Source organism: Panulirus ornatus, chromosome 19 (genome assembly GCF_036320965.1).
Source record: "Panulirus ornatus isolate Po-2019 chromosome 19, ASM3632096v1, whole genome shotgun sequence".
Classification (NCBI taxonomy): Eukaryota; Metazoa; Arthropoda; class Malacostraca; order Decapoda; family Palinuridae; genus Panulirus; species Panulirus ornatus.
The window spans coordinates 9048499-9062423 of NC_092242.1; the positions used below are offsets into that span (position 1 = coordinate 9048499).

Genomic DNA, 13925 nt, shown 5'->3' on the forward strand with positions numbered 1-13925 from the left:
ACCCACCTCCGTCAAGTGGACGACGAAGACCCACCTTCATCCAGCGAGTGAGGAAGACCCACCTTCATCCAGCGAGTGAGGAAGACCCCTCCTTCATCCAGCGAGTGAGGAAGACCACCCCTCCCTTCATCCGGCGGGTGACGTAGAAGACCCCCCTTCATCCAGCGGGTGACACAGAAGACCCTCCACTCTCCTTTAGTTCGCCCATGAAGGTAAACGAGCAACATTCCCGCCAAATACTTTATCAAATCAAGACGAACCCTCGAGTCTTGTGTGTGTGATACGACCCCCTCTACCTCCAGCTGTGGCCACCCCCCGGAGAGACACGGACCATCGGGCGCCCTCGAACCCCAAGCACCAGCGACTTTAGTCCCCAACGACCACAGCCTTGAACAGATTGCCGAAGTCTTCATGATCATCAAACGTTTCCCCCAGGATAACCATTCGCCCAAGACCATTCGAAAAATTCCCCCATTCTCCTTCCCCTTCCTTCCCCCTTCCTCACTTCTTCCGTCTCGTTCTGTTGCGCCAGGTGTGTGGGAGTGTGGGAGTGGAGGAGGAGGAGGAGGAGGAGGGCGCTTCCATGAAGTCTCGTGGTTCACATCACGTCTACAAGCAACAACCGAACCTGGCGAGAGATGGTGTTGTAACTTTTTTCGGAGGTCGGGGAAGGTAAGGCAGAACGCAGTCCTGTTCTGCTCCCATTCCCTCCCCCACCGCAACCTCCTTCACCTATCCCCCACCTCCCTCCTCTCCCCACACACCAACCACCTTCACCTAACACCTTACCACCTCCTCCTCCCGACACACTGCAACCACCTTCACCTAACACCTTACCACCTCCTCCTCCACACACATCAACCACCTTCACCTAACACCTTACCACCTCCTCCTCCCCACACATCAACCACCTTCACCTAACACCCCCACTACCTCCTCCCTACACACTGCAACCACCTTCACCTAACACCCCACCTCCTCCTCCCCACACACTAATCACCTTCACCTAACACCTTACCACCTCCTCCTCCCCACGCACTGCAACTACCTTCACCTAACACCCCACCACCTCCTCCCGACACACTGCAACCACCTTCACCTAACACCCCCACCACCTCCTCCCTACACACCTTCACCTAACATCCCTCCTTCACCGCAGCCACCTTCACCTATCCCCCAACCCACCCACCTTCCTCACGTGCACAAAGACGTCTGCACAGGTGAACTGTCTGTCGTTGCGATGTTCCTTTCGTCTGCCCCTCCCTCAGGATGTAGGTTCTGACGTCACTCTCTCTCTCTCTCTCTCTCTCTCTCTCTCTCTCTCTCTCTCTCTCTCTCTCCCTCGCCTTGCATCACTCAGGAGGGTCTGCAGCCGTCATGCATGGTCTCTGACGCGAACCACCTTTATGACCCAACCTCATCTGGTGGTTATAGAAGAAATATGACAAAAATGCGATAAGTAAAGACCACATCCCATTTTTTTCTTCTTCTTTCTTCCCCCCCTCCTCCTCCTCCTCCTCCCCAACACGTTCCTAAATGCTCGGTAGCGTGTGGGGTTAAATGTATATATCTACGAGGACCAGGAAATTAACTTAGTGAGCTTGTCCAGTAGGGAGGAACGTGTGTAATCACAGGGCTAGACCTTGGCTCCGGGGGTGTCCTGTTTTAAGTAATGTTTGGTGAATCATATTTTTTTTTGGGGGGAGGCCCTACAGTGACGCGGGTCAAAAGCCAGTGCGAGTGTCCGTGAGTTGTGGGCGGCAGTGTTGTCCAGGTGAGATGAGAGAGAGAGAGAGAGAGAGAGAGAGAGAGAGAGAGAGAGAGAGAGAGAGAGAGAGAGAGAGAGGGACGAATGCGTAGATTTCTGATGATCTAGCACCCCTTCGTCCAACACAGGAGGACAGCGTGTCTCTCGCGCTGTTAAGAGACGCCTTCGCGTGATATTGGTGTCCTCAATACCGAGGCACATCACTAGTACCAAGTACCTGGGGTTCCCATCAGATGGTACCACATTACCCAGTACCCTGTACCAGTAGACTCCATCATATGGTACCACATTACCCAGTACCCTGTACCTGGAGACTCCATCATATGGTACCACATTACCCAGTGCCCTGTACCTGCAGTTCCCATCAGATGGTATCACATTACCTAGTACCTTGTACCAGTGGACTCCATCATATGGTACCACATTACCCAGTACCTTGTACCAGTGGACTCCATCATATGGTATCACATTACCCAGTACCCTGTATCAGTGGACTCCATCATATGGTACTACATTACCCTGTACCCTGTACCAGTGGACTCCATCATATGATACCACATCACCAGTGTGTGGGACTGTCAGCCTCCATCTCCAGTGGGGCCACCACTTCAATTACCTTGATGAGGGTGATGATACAGCATCACCCAAATAACACTGAAGACCGAAGCACCAGCTTAAACCCTCTTAATGAAGACGCGCCACACTCAGCGGAAGCCGGCTAGTCGAGTAGATGAACGCCATCGGATGGGCAGGCTGCCGGACAGATGAACTGGCGAGCGAGTAATTAGGATGAGGCTGTTAATTAGGTTAAGGAGGGAAGGTTAGGCGTGCGGTGTGATCGAGAGCGTGTGGGGCGCCGCGGCTGGGCTAGGTAGGAAGGACCAGCGAGCCTGGGGGCGCGCCTCCACGACACTCGTGGTGGAGGAGAGAGAGAGAGAGAGGAGAGAGAGAGAGAGAGAGTGAGAGAGAGAGGAGAGAGAGCCTTTGTTTCCTGTAGTAGGGGTGGTTGGTTGGTTGGTACGCCCGTCCGTCCAAGCCCACGCGCCCGCGCCCACCCCGCTGTCGTGCTTGTCACCAGGAGTCGAGTCGCTTGGTGGAGAGGATTGGAATATGTTGGTGGTCGACGTCACCTTCTTGATGCCATCCCAGGTTGAGGACTCGTACCGTAGGTCCGTCCGTCAGGCTTGGCGGTGAGGTGGTCGTACGACACGACCTTGTTCTGCCGGACACGTACACGTTGGGTGGCTGGACTGTGATGATCCCCCGGGGCCATGTTGATCAGCTTCACGGAGACCAGCCACTTCATTTAGGGACAAGTATGTCGGCTGAAATGTCAAACATCGACCACAAAACAATGTACTTTGTAACTCAATACACAGCTATTTGCATTCCAGAGTGCGACCGAAGCCAGATGGTGGCTGAGGCCAGAACCGCTGGCGACAGCTGGACACCTCCTGATGCAGATGGCAACCCGGGTTCTGACCGACTCCGCCTCCTCACCGTTCTATTGGGCACCTCCGCCGCCACCGACCAATGCGCGCGGGGTCAGTAGCGAGGGCGGAGGAGTTGAGGACCTGGTAGCCAATAGACGTTGAGGCCATCAGTATGGCAGCTGTGTAGCTTTGAGGCCCCGCCCCCACGTCGCTGCTCCTCTCTCTGGTCCACCGAGACTCCATTACGACCGCGGGAGGCGCGACAGCAACACGGTGAGCAGGTTCTCTCAAGGACATACATACTCTGCTGTTGCGTGGAGCATGACCGCGGCAGCAGCTGTTCAGTGATTGTGGCGGTGTGATATCCCAGTGGTGCAGGACGAGCGAGTGTGTGAGAGACAAGATGGTGCTTGGACTTGCTGCCAACGCGAGTGCTTCCCCGGGGAGCAGTGTGGGCGGATCAAGCGGCCCTGTGGTGCCCACGCCGATCGTGGCGCTGCCCTCCCTCTCCTTCACCGCCGCCCAGGTGGCCGCCGTCTGCGAGACGCTGGAGGAGAGCGGCGACATGGAGCGGCTAGGGCGCTTCCTATGGTCGCTGCCCGTGGCTCACCCTCACCTGCACGACCTCAACAAGCACGAGGCGGTGCTACGCGCGCGTGCCCTCGTCGCCTTCCACGTGGGCAACTTCCGCGAACTGTACGCCATCATGGAATCCCACAGGTTTTCCAAGCCGTCCCACGCGCGGCTGCAGGCGCTCTGGCTGGAAGCGCACTACCAGGAGGCTGAGCGGCTCCGCGGCCGCCCGTTGGGCCCCGTCGACAAGTACCGGGTCCGCAAGAAGTTCCCGTTCCCGCGGACCATCTGGGACGGCGAGCAGAAGACCCACTGCTTCAAGGAACGCACCAGATCGCTCTTAAGAGAATGGTATTTACAGGACCCGTACCCGAACCCTAGCAAGAAGAGGGAGCTGGCCTCAGCCACGGGCCTCACCCCTACCCAGGTCGGCAACTGGTTCAAGAACCGTCGGCAGCGCGACAGAGCAGCCGCCGCTAAGAACAGGTAAGCCAAGTTGTTAATTAGGTGGTCGAGGACGACCCCGCCGTCGGTGGAGGGGAAGGAGAGTCTCATTCCGCCGGGGATAATGTCGAATCCGTCGGCGCAACCATTTACTATTACGTCGTCTGGGCGGTCTTGTTTCTCTAAGCATTTAGCGACTGTTGGAACGTCTTGAGTAAGCCATACATAGGCTTCCCCCGCCACCCCAAGACCTGATGGTTTTTGTCCTCACTACTTGGTCGCGGAACAGATGAGTTGATTATGTCAAACTTGTCTTCAATTGTCCATCGGGACCACAGATTATATTGTTCACCCGCTCTGAAGCCAAGGGCCTTGGAGGGCCCATTCGAGGTTAACAATCGTAACGAGACCTAAACACTCAAGCGAGGCTGTTCAAACTAAGTGGGAGACCGGGGGGTGGTGGGGTAGGGTGGGTTTGTGCAGCGCCCTTGATCAATACCCTCCCCTAACACACGAGATGACCCGGAAAATCCTCCTCATCCAACCCGGAGTTAATAACGGGCGAGGGACGCTAATCCTAGTTTAATGCCTGCTATAAAGCGGGTTTGGCCGACCACGTCGCTCTTGTCCGAGTTTATCGTGTCAAAGGTATTGTATGGCTGAATACATTTTTAGGTGGATTTTATTGATTCATATTAATGCTATGTAATTTCACGGATACTTTAAATGGTTACCTTTTTTCAAATACCTGTAATATACAGCTGACATGGACATCACACACACGCAGAGCATATATATATATATATATATATATATATATATATATATATATATATATATATATATATATATATATAATTTGTATTTGTGTATAACGTAATGATCCAAGCATCGGCCGGGTTATTTAGCTTACTCTTCACTGTTCACCATCACGGTGAAGACCCGAGCTCAAAAACATGTTCCTCCAACGCCCGCCTCGCCCTCCCTCCCTCCCCTTTTGGCAATTCAACACCCACTTCCCCCCCACCGTATGTGCATTGTGTGCCCCCGTACGCAACCCCAATACGCCACCAGGTCCCGTCCACTCAGCGTACATCACCGGAGCCCTAAATAGTGCAGGAGTGTACACATTTCCGAGCGCTCATTACGGCCATGGCGTACAGATCAGGGGAAAGCAGTAGCCGTTTAGCGGCAAAAGACTTTGCTGGAGGAGGGAAGACGGACACAGCGCGCCCTTTCCCAACGCTTTGGCGATGATGAGAGAGAGAGAGAGAGAGAGAGAGAGAGAGAGAGAGAGAGGAGAGAGAGAAGAGACTCCCTCACTCCCTCACCTTCTTTTCTCCCCGCCCGTCGGATGTGAACCACCCTCTCGTCTTCCCGGAGGCATCCGGACCACCAGAGCCTTAACTGAGATACCGAAGGCTACCACCGCAAGCGGCAGCGGCGGGTGGCGGCGGCGGGTGCGGCGGCAACACCATGGCTCTCCGGTATCACCCGAGACATTCATGTGTGTGTGACTGAAGTCGTGGTTTCAGGAGTAATTGTCTGAAGAAGGGTGTATTCAGCTGGCGCCGCGCCGCGCCGCTCGCGCCTCCACCTTGAGCGACTGACGGAGGCGCTGTCGTTGCGATGTATCACACAGCTCCTCCAGTAGGTCAAGTGTGTGTCTGTGTGTGTGTATGTTGTACCGTGTGGGAGAGAGTCGTTCTTAATGGGTTTTCGTTGTGTAGCGTCGCTCATGAAGACGCTTGGCCAAACATACATACACAAACACACACACACACACACACACACGTCAACAACAGAAGTGGCGTTGATGATTGAAATGATTATAATGATTATAGTGGTAGATTATAATGATTAATTTGCCGGGGAAGTAATTTGCGTGACTTATGTATTCTGTCTACTTTTTTTCCTTTGAGGGTGTGGTAATAAGCGCACTGTTGTACCTATCTGATGACTCTTGATTACAACCAGGAATTAATAAGGAAGTGATGGTAGTGAACATGAACACGATTGATCATAACCGCGATGGATGATAAGGGATAACGATAAAACACGTTGTATGATACGGATTATCATCTGTGTCGCTGCTCTGTTATCTTCAGCCATATCTAAGATCACTTGTATGGCGATAAAAATATTTGTTTTATTTTTTTTACTTTGTTTTTCGCCTTGAGCGAAGTATTGCTTCGGGAGAAATGTTGACATCTTCTTCAGTCCAGCTCTGAAAAGGAAAATTTGTCGGATTTCATGCGATATATATATATATATATATATATATATATATATATATATATATATATATATACTTAATCGCTGTCTCCCGCGATTAAGGATAATGAAAAATTATTTGCGTTATTATTATTATTATTATTATTATTATCATATAATTAAAGCGAATCTGCGGTACACACACACACACACACACACACACACACACATATATATACATATATATATATATATATATATATATATATATATATATATATATATATATATATATATATATATATATATATATACTCCATAACCCATCTCGTGTCAGTCGAGGTAAAATCCACACTGGTGAATGTGAACAGCCCTTCCCACAACCCACTGTAATCAAGTCCTAACCTTAATCTGGTAACTCGTACCTTTTGTAGGTATTTAAAAATAGAGAGAGAGAGAGAGAGAGAGAGAGAGAGAGAGAGAGAGAGAGAGAGAGAGAGAGAGAGAGAGAGAGCTGTATAATTAGGTGATTACTATCCTGCCGGATATGGGGCTTGTCGCTTTCTTGCACCGAATGTTTTCGTGTGTTTATATATATATATATATATATATATATATATATATATATATATATATATATATATATATATATATATATATATCCCGGGAATGTCTTCGGTATGAAGTGGAACTCTCTCTCTCTCTCTCTCTCTCTCTCTCTCTCTCTCTCTCTCTCTCTCTCTCTCTCTCTCTCACTCCCAACTTTTTAGCGCGTTTTTGATGGACAACGGGATGTGTGCTTTTTTTTGTTTTTAAAACTGCGTCACAGTTTGTGTTTATATATTTACTTTCGCAAACTCGGATTTCTGTGAACAATACACACACACACACACACTTATATATATATATATATATATATATATATATATATATATATATAACAGGGTTACACGAGGACATAGATGGGTTGTTATGAATATAGATATAGAAACATTGATCCATACTATAAATAAATGAAATTTTTTCGGCTTGAAAATCAAAATGTCTTTATACACTTTCCTTGTTGGCCGGTCAGCCAGCCATACAGCATCATCAGCAGACAACACGTAAAATTCTTGACCTTAAAATTACACTTTAGGAAGGAAGGGGAAAAGGGAGGAAAGGGGAAGAGGGGGAAGGAGTGTTCTTCATTAGGATGGGGTAAGGTGTGTGTGTGTGTGTGTGTGTGTGTGTGTGTTATGACCTGCCTTCTGTTCTTCGTTCTTCCCCCCTCCCCCCTCCCTCCCTACACCGCCATAACCGGTCACCGGCCGTCAAATAACCGGATAAATGAATAGATAAACCATCGAACGACCGACGCTTCGTGGAGAGACGAGGGGGATTGGTCGTTCGTTTGGAGGATGGTGGTTTGGTGGTTTGGTGACGTCGTAGCTAGTTAACTGCTGACCTTAGCAGAAGCCGCTGTGGGTCAGCGCGTAACGCGGTGTGTGCGATTGTGAGGTATCACAGGGGAGGGAGGGAGGGAGGGAGGGCTGTTATCTGGTTGTTATCTTCAGCGGGATGTGGGGAGGGAACGAGGGAGGGAGGGAGGGAGGTGAAGAAGTCTTGTGCCTCGGCAAGGGGGAGGGAGGAGAGGAGAAGGGGAAGAGGAGGGAGGAGACGGTTTCTTCTTCTCCTTCTCCTCCCAGGGTTTCTGTGAGTTTTTGAGAGAGGGTGTTCTCTCTCTCTCTCTCTCTCTCTCTCTCTGTGTCCCACCCCACCCCACGGTTTCAGAAGACCCCACGCCCTCCCCACGCCACGCCACCACGTCCAGGTCTGGAGGCTCAGAATTTTGGAGGGTCGCCTTGGCAGTAATGGCCCATCACTCCAAAAAGCAAAAGATAGATAGATAGAAAAATAGATAGAGAAATAGATATGGTCGTGTTATCCAAGGGTGGTATTAAAGTACCTCATTTCAGAAGTGATAAAAGTCGCCTCCCTCCCCCACCAAGCGAATTTTCAATCATAAAAGTTTTTTCATATAATTATTATTTATGAGTTTAGGATTTATCATGAAGAGAATTGAAGAGTCTTATGGTAGATTCTTATGGGTTCGGATCCCTTCTTAGAGGATGGGGGTTCTCGTCTTGGATTAATGGTAGATGACGCGTGTGGTAGATGATGTTGTAGACGTGAGATTAATGGTAGATGACGCATGTGGTACATGATGTTGTAGACGTGAGATTAATGGTAGATGACGCATGTGGTAGATGATGTTGTAGACGTGAGATTAAGGGTAGATGACGCATGTGGATGATGTTGTAGACGTGAGATTAACGGTAGATGACGCTTGTGGTAGATGATGTTGTAGACGTGAGATTATAAACTACATTACAATAATTATTTTTGTGTGGAGAAGATTTTTATATATTTGTGGTTGAAGGTAACATTATTTGACGCTTAGTGGTAATTTGATAGACGACTTTAATACACTTACGGAGTATTGTCTAATGATTATTATTATTATTATTATTATTATTATTATTATTATTATTATTATTATTATTATTATTATTATCATTATTATCATTATTATTATTATTATTATTATTATTATTATTATTATTATTATTATTATTATTATTATTATTATTATTATTATTATCATTATTACAATTATCATTATCATTGTTATAATTATTATCATTGTTATTATTGTTATTATTATCATTATTATAATTATTATCATTATCATTATTATTATTATTGTTATTATTATTATTATTATTATTATTATTGTCATTATCAATATTGATATTGTCAATGTTGATATTGATCTTATCATTATCATTACTATCGTCATTGTTAATATTAGCATTATCGTTATTATTATCATCATCATTATTATTATTATTATTATTATTATTATTATCATTATTATTATTATCATTATCATTACTATTATTCGGTTATCACACGACTGTGGATATTGTAGATCAGAGACTGGACCTGATATCTCCCTGGTCTCCATCATGTTGTAGATGTACCCATCATGTTGTAGATGTACCCATCATGTTGTAGATGTACGCATCATGTTGTAGATGTACCCATCATGTTGTAGATGTACCCATCATGTTGTAGATGTACCCATCATGTTGTAGATGTACCCATCATGTTGTAGATGTACGCATCATGTTGTAGATGTACGCATCATGTTGTAGATGTACCCATCATGTTGTAGATGTACGCATCATGTTGTAGATGTACCCATCATGTTGTAGATGTACCCATCATGTTGTAGATGTACCCATCATGTTGTAGATGTACCCATCATGTTGTAGATGTACGCATCATGTTGTAGATGTACGCATCATGTTGTAGATGTACCCAGCATGTTGTAGATGTACCCATCATGTTGTAGATGTACCCATCATGTTGTAGATGTACCCATCATGTTGTAGATGTACCCATCATGTTGTAGATGTACCCATCATGTTGTAGATGTACCCATCATGTTGTAGATGTACCCATCATGTTGTAGATGTACCCATCATGTTGTAGATGTACCTAGCGTGCTGTAGATAAACGTGTGGAAGACGTGCGAATGGATAAGATCCGCGCTTTACTTCAATCAGTTGTGATTTCTTTCGCCAGGGAGGGTTGTGGTTGTATATTCTTTGGTGGGAATTTGATGAATAGCTGGTTATAGTTCGATTTTGATGTGTATTCTAAGAGCGGAATTTATCCACATTCAAAGAATCATGGAAATGGATGGAGGAGGAGGTGGAAGAGGAGGGAGGAGGGAAGGGTGGATGTATGGTGAGGGGTTGTGGTTGAATTGCCGAACCACCCTGGGACGAAGTAGATTTTGAAATACGCAGACCCAAGAGGGGGTTGTTATTTTCTGTTGTTGTTTAGAGGTGGTTTTTGAAGTTATAGAAGACTTTCATTATATAGGATGGGTTAAGGAAATAAGGATTGAAAAATTTGGCTACTTTCGCCTTGTGTTTTTTCTTTCAAACACTTGTGTTATACTGGTATACCCACGGGGGATAGAGGTGTTATACTGGTATACTCACGGGGGATAGAGGTGTTATACTGGTATACTCACGGGGGATAGAGGTGTTATACTGGTATACTCACGGGGGACAGAGGTGTTCAACTGGTATACTCAGTAGGGACAGAGATGTTATACTGGTATACTCAGTAGGGACAGAGATGTTATACTGGTATACTCAGTAGGGACAGAGATGTTATACTGGTATACTCAGTAGGGACAGAGATGTTATACTGGTATACTCAGTAGGGACAGAGATGTTATACTGGTATACTCAGTAGGGACAGAGATGTTATACTGTTATACTCAGTAGGGACAGAGATGTTATACTGGTATACTCAGTAGGGACAGAGATGTTATACTGGTATACTCAGTAGGGACAGAGATGTTATACTGGTATACTCAGTAGGGACAGAGATGTTATACTGGTATACTCAGTAGGGACAGAGGTGTTATACTGGTATACTCAGTAGGGACAGAGATGTTATACTGGTATACTCACGGGGGACAGAGGTGTTATACTGGTATACTCAGTAGGGACAGAGATGTTATACTGGTATACTCAGTAGGGACAGAGATGTTATACTGGTATACTCACGGGGGACAGAGGTGTTATACTGGTATACTCAGTAGGGACAGAGATGTTATACTGGTATACTCAGTAGGGACAGAGATGTTATACTGGTATACTCACGGGGGACAGAGGTGTTATACTGGTATACTCAGTAGGGACAGAGAGTTAGCAATATGACAGATGAAGGTGTGGATATTAGCTGACCAGCTGTGTTAGCTTTCTGATCTTCATCTCTTTCATTGTATCTTTTCTTTTTTTAGCTTTTTTGTTGTAAAAGCTAACATATTGATTTTGTCTGTTAATGATTGATTTTGTCTTTTTAAGTCTTTTGCTACAGTTAAGACCAGACCTCGCTCAGTGTTTTATATATATATATATATATATATATATATATATATATATATATATATATATATATATATATTCTGTTAGATTATATACTTTTGATTTAGATAGTTCCGTTGTAAGAGTTATCCCCCGTTTTCCTCGTCGTCAAATACATCTAAATGTGATTTACCGTGTTTATATATATATATATATATATATATATATATATATATATATATATATATATATATATATATATATTTCCTATGAGTCCTCGGGGAAATGGTACACGATAAGTTTCCAGGTGCACTTTCGTATAATAATCACATCATCAGGTGGAGATGCAAGTGGATTGTATCTATTATATTTAATATCCACTTTGGACTATATTCATCATCTTCGATTACTCTTTTTTTTTTTGGGGGGGGGGGGAAGAATGCAATCAGTTTTCCTCATAAATGATATGATACTGTCGTGTTCATTTACAATAAAGAACCGTGTATTTTTTATCTCTCTACCTAAACTGCCAGTTCTCTGCTTCCTCTTTTTTTTTTTCATCTGACAGTTAGACCAATCTAATCTTTATCAATTTCTTTCCCTTCTCACACGAGAGTAATGTTGTCTTACGCGTGTTGCGAGAGTGGTCGTAATTTTCGCCACGGAATGTACTTGTTTCTTTCTCTTAGATCTCAACATTCTTTCTTTTTTCGCTCGATAGGCGATACATGTTGGAGGTTGTCAAAAAAAAGAAAAGAAAAGCAAAGCAAAAACAAGAGGAGGAGGAGGACCAACTGTTTACCAACGTCAATAAATAAAAGATGTGTGCTGCAGATGTGTTCATGAACCATGTACAAACATGGATATGAGAGTACATGTGACGGAGGTGTGGGGGGGGGAAATGACAGTGTGTCGCTGCTACAATGATGTACATTACATGTGGCAGCGACACATGTCGTCCAACGGATATGGAGTGTATGTATTGATAATGATATGCATTGTATAAACACACACACACACACACACACAGAAAGCCAGGAACAGACGCTGATGTATGCAGCAAAGCGACTACAGTAGTTGTATTTAATGAGCTGCAGGGGGGATGGGGGGGATGGATGTATGCATACATCAACGGTGAACGGTAGATGTAGATAGAACAGTATACAGTAATTGTAGATATAGCAGCAATATGTAGCAGGACCAAGTATAGTATATATGTAGCTATACAGCTACAGTATACAATAGTTGCAGCTATACAGCTTCAGTATACAGTAGATGCAGCTATACACCTACAATATACAATAGATGCAGCTATACACCTACAGTATACAGTAGATGCAGCTATACACCTACAGTATACAGTAGATGCAGCTATACAGCTACAGTATACAATAATTGCAGCTATACAGCTACAGTATACAGTAGATGCAGTTATACAACTACAGTATACAATAGATGCAGCAATACAGCTACAGTATACAATAGACGTTGCTACAAGAAGCCATATATTAAGGATGACTTATATGGTTGATCGATTACTCTTGATTGATCGATTACTCTTGATTGGTCGATTAATCTGATCATCATGTTGATCGCGCCGGTGTGTGTGTGTGTGTGTGTGTGTCGGGGGAGGAGGGTGGGTTGCTATAGGGGGTGAGAGATGGAGCAAGGGGAAAAGGCGGGGGTATATGGGGGTGTGTGTCTGTTCATCACCGGACGACTCACTCTCTCTCATCACCTCCTCCTTCCTCCTCCTCTTCTTCCTCCTCCTCCTCCTCCTCCTCCTCTTCTACTACTTCTTGTTCTTCTTCTTCTTCTTCTTCTTCTTCTTCTTCTTCTTCTTCTTCTTCTTCTTCTTCTTCTTCTTCTTTTGCCTCTTTCCTTCCACCTCCTCTTCCTCTTCTGCCCTCTTTCCTTCCTCCTCCTCTTCCTCCTCTTTCCTTCCTCCTCCTCTTCCTCTTCCCCCTCTTTCCTTCCTCCTCCTCCTCCTCTTCCTCCTTCTCTCCCCGGTCCTCACTCTCTCCTAGTAACACATCGCGCATCCTCCCCTCCCTGCCTAGTACATACTACATAACCTCTTTCCATTTTCTTCACTGTATTATTACATGGCCAATAATATAGATAGATAGATAGATAGATAGATAGATAGATAGATAGAGAGATAGATAGATCGTTGGAATCCTCTACCCGTTATCCAATATATTTTTTTCCCCACATTTTTTTAAGTTATCCACAAAAATCCTTTTGACACAAATACACAGTGAGACGTGTTGCTTACTCTGAGTAACACTAGTAACGCGTTACTTTGAGTTACTGTAGTAACGCGTTACTCTCAGTTACAGTAGTAACGTGAGTTAAAGGAACGTGTTATTTGCTGAGTTACAGTAGTAACGCGTTACTTGTTCTGGGTTACAGTAACTCGTTACTTGCTCTGAGTTGTTGTTTATGTGTTGTGTTCGAATTCGCTATCCAGTAACAACACCACGTTTTCTTTTTTCTTTTTAATTTTTTAATAGAAAATGAATTATCCTTTTAGTTAAACTCGGTAAATACATTACT

General features: G+C 45.1%; 1 protein-coding gene across 1 annotated transcript in view; it reads left to right on the forward strand.

The window, feature by feature from the left end:
- The first annotated feature begins 3151 nt into the window (after window positions 1-3151).
- The window catches only part of LOC139755372 (uncharacterized), a 34456-nt gene continuing 23682 nt past the window's right edge, over window positions 3152-13925 (forward strand). The window contains exon 1 of the mRNA XM_071673587.1: window positions 3152-4260. Within this exon, the coding sequence (XP_071529688.1) occupies window positions 3605-4260 (656 nt within the window). The 5' untranslated portion in view covers window positions 3152-3604. The remainder of the gene's footprint in view (window positions 4261-13925) is intronic.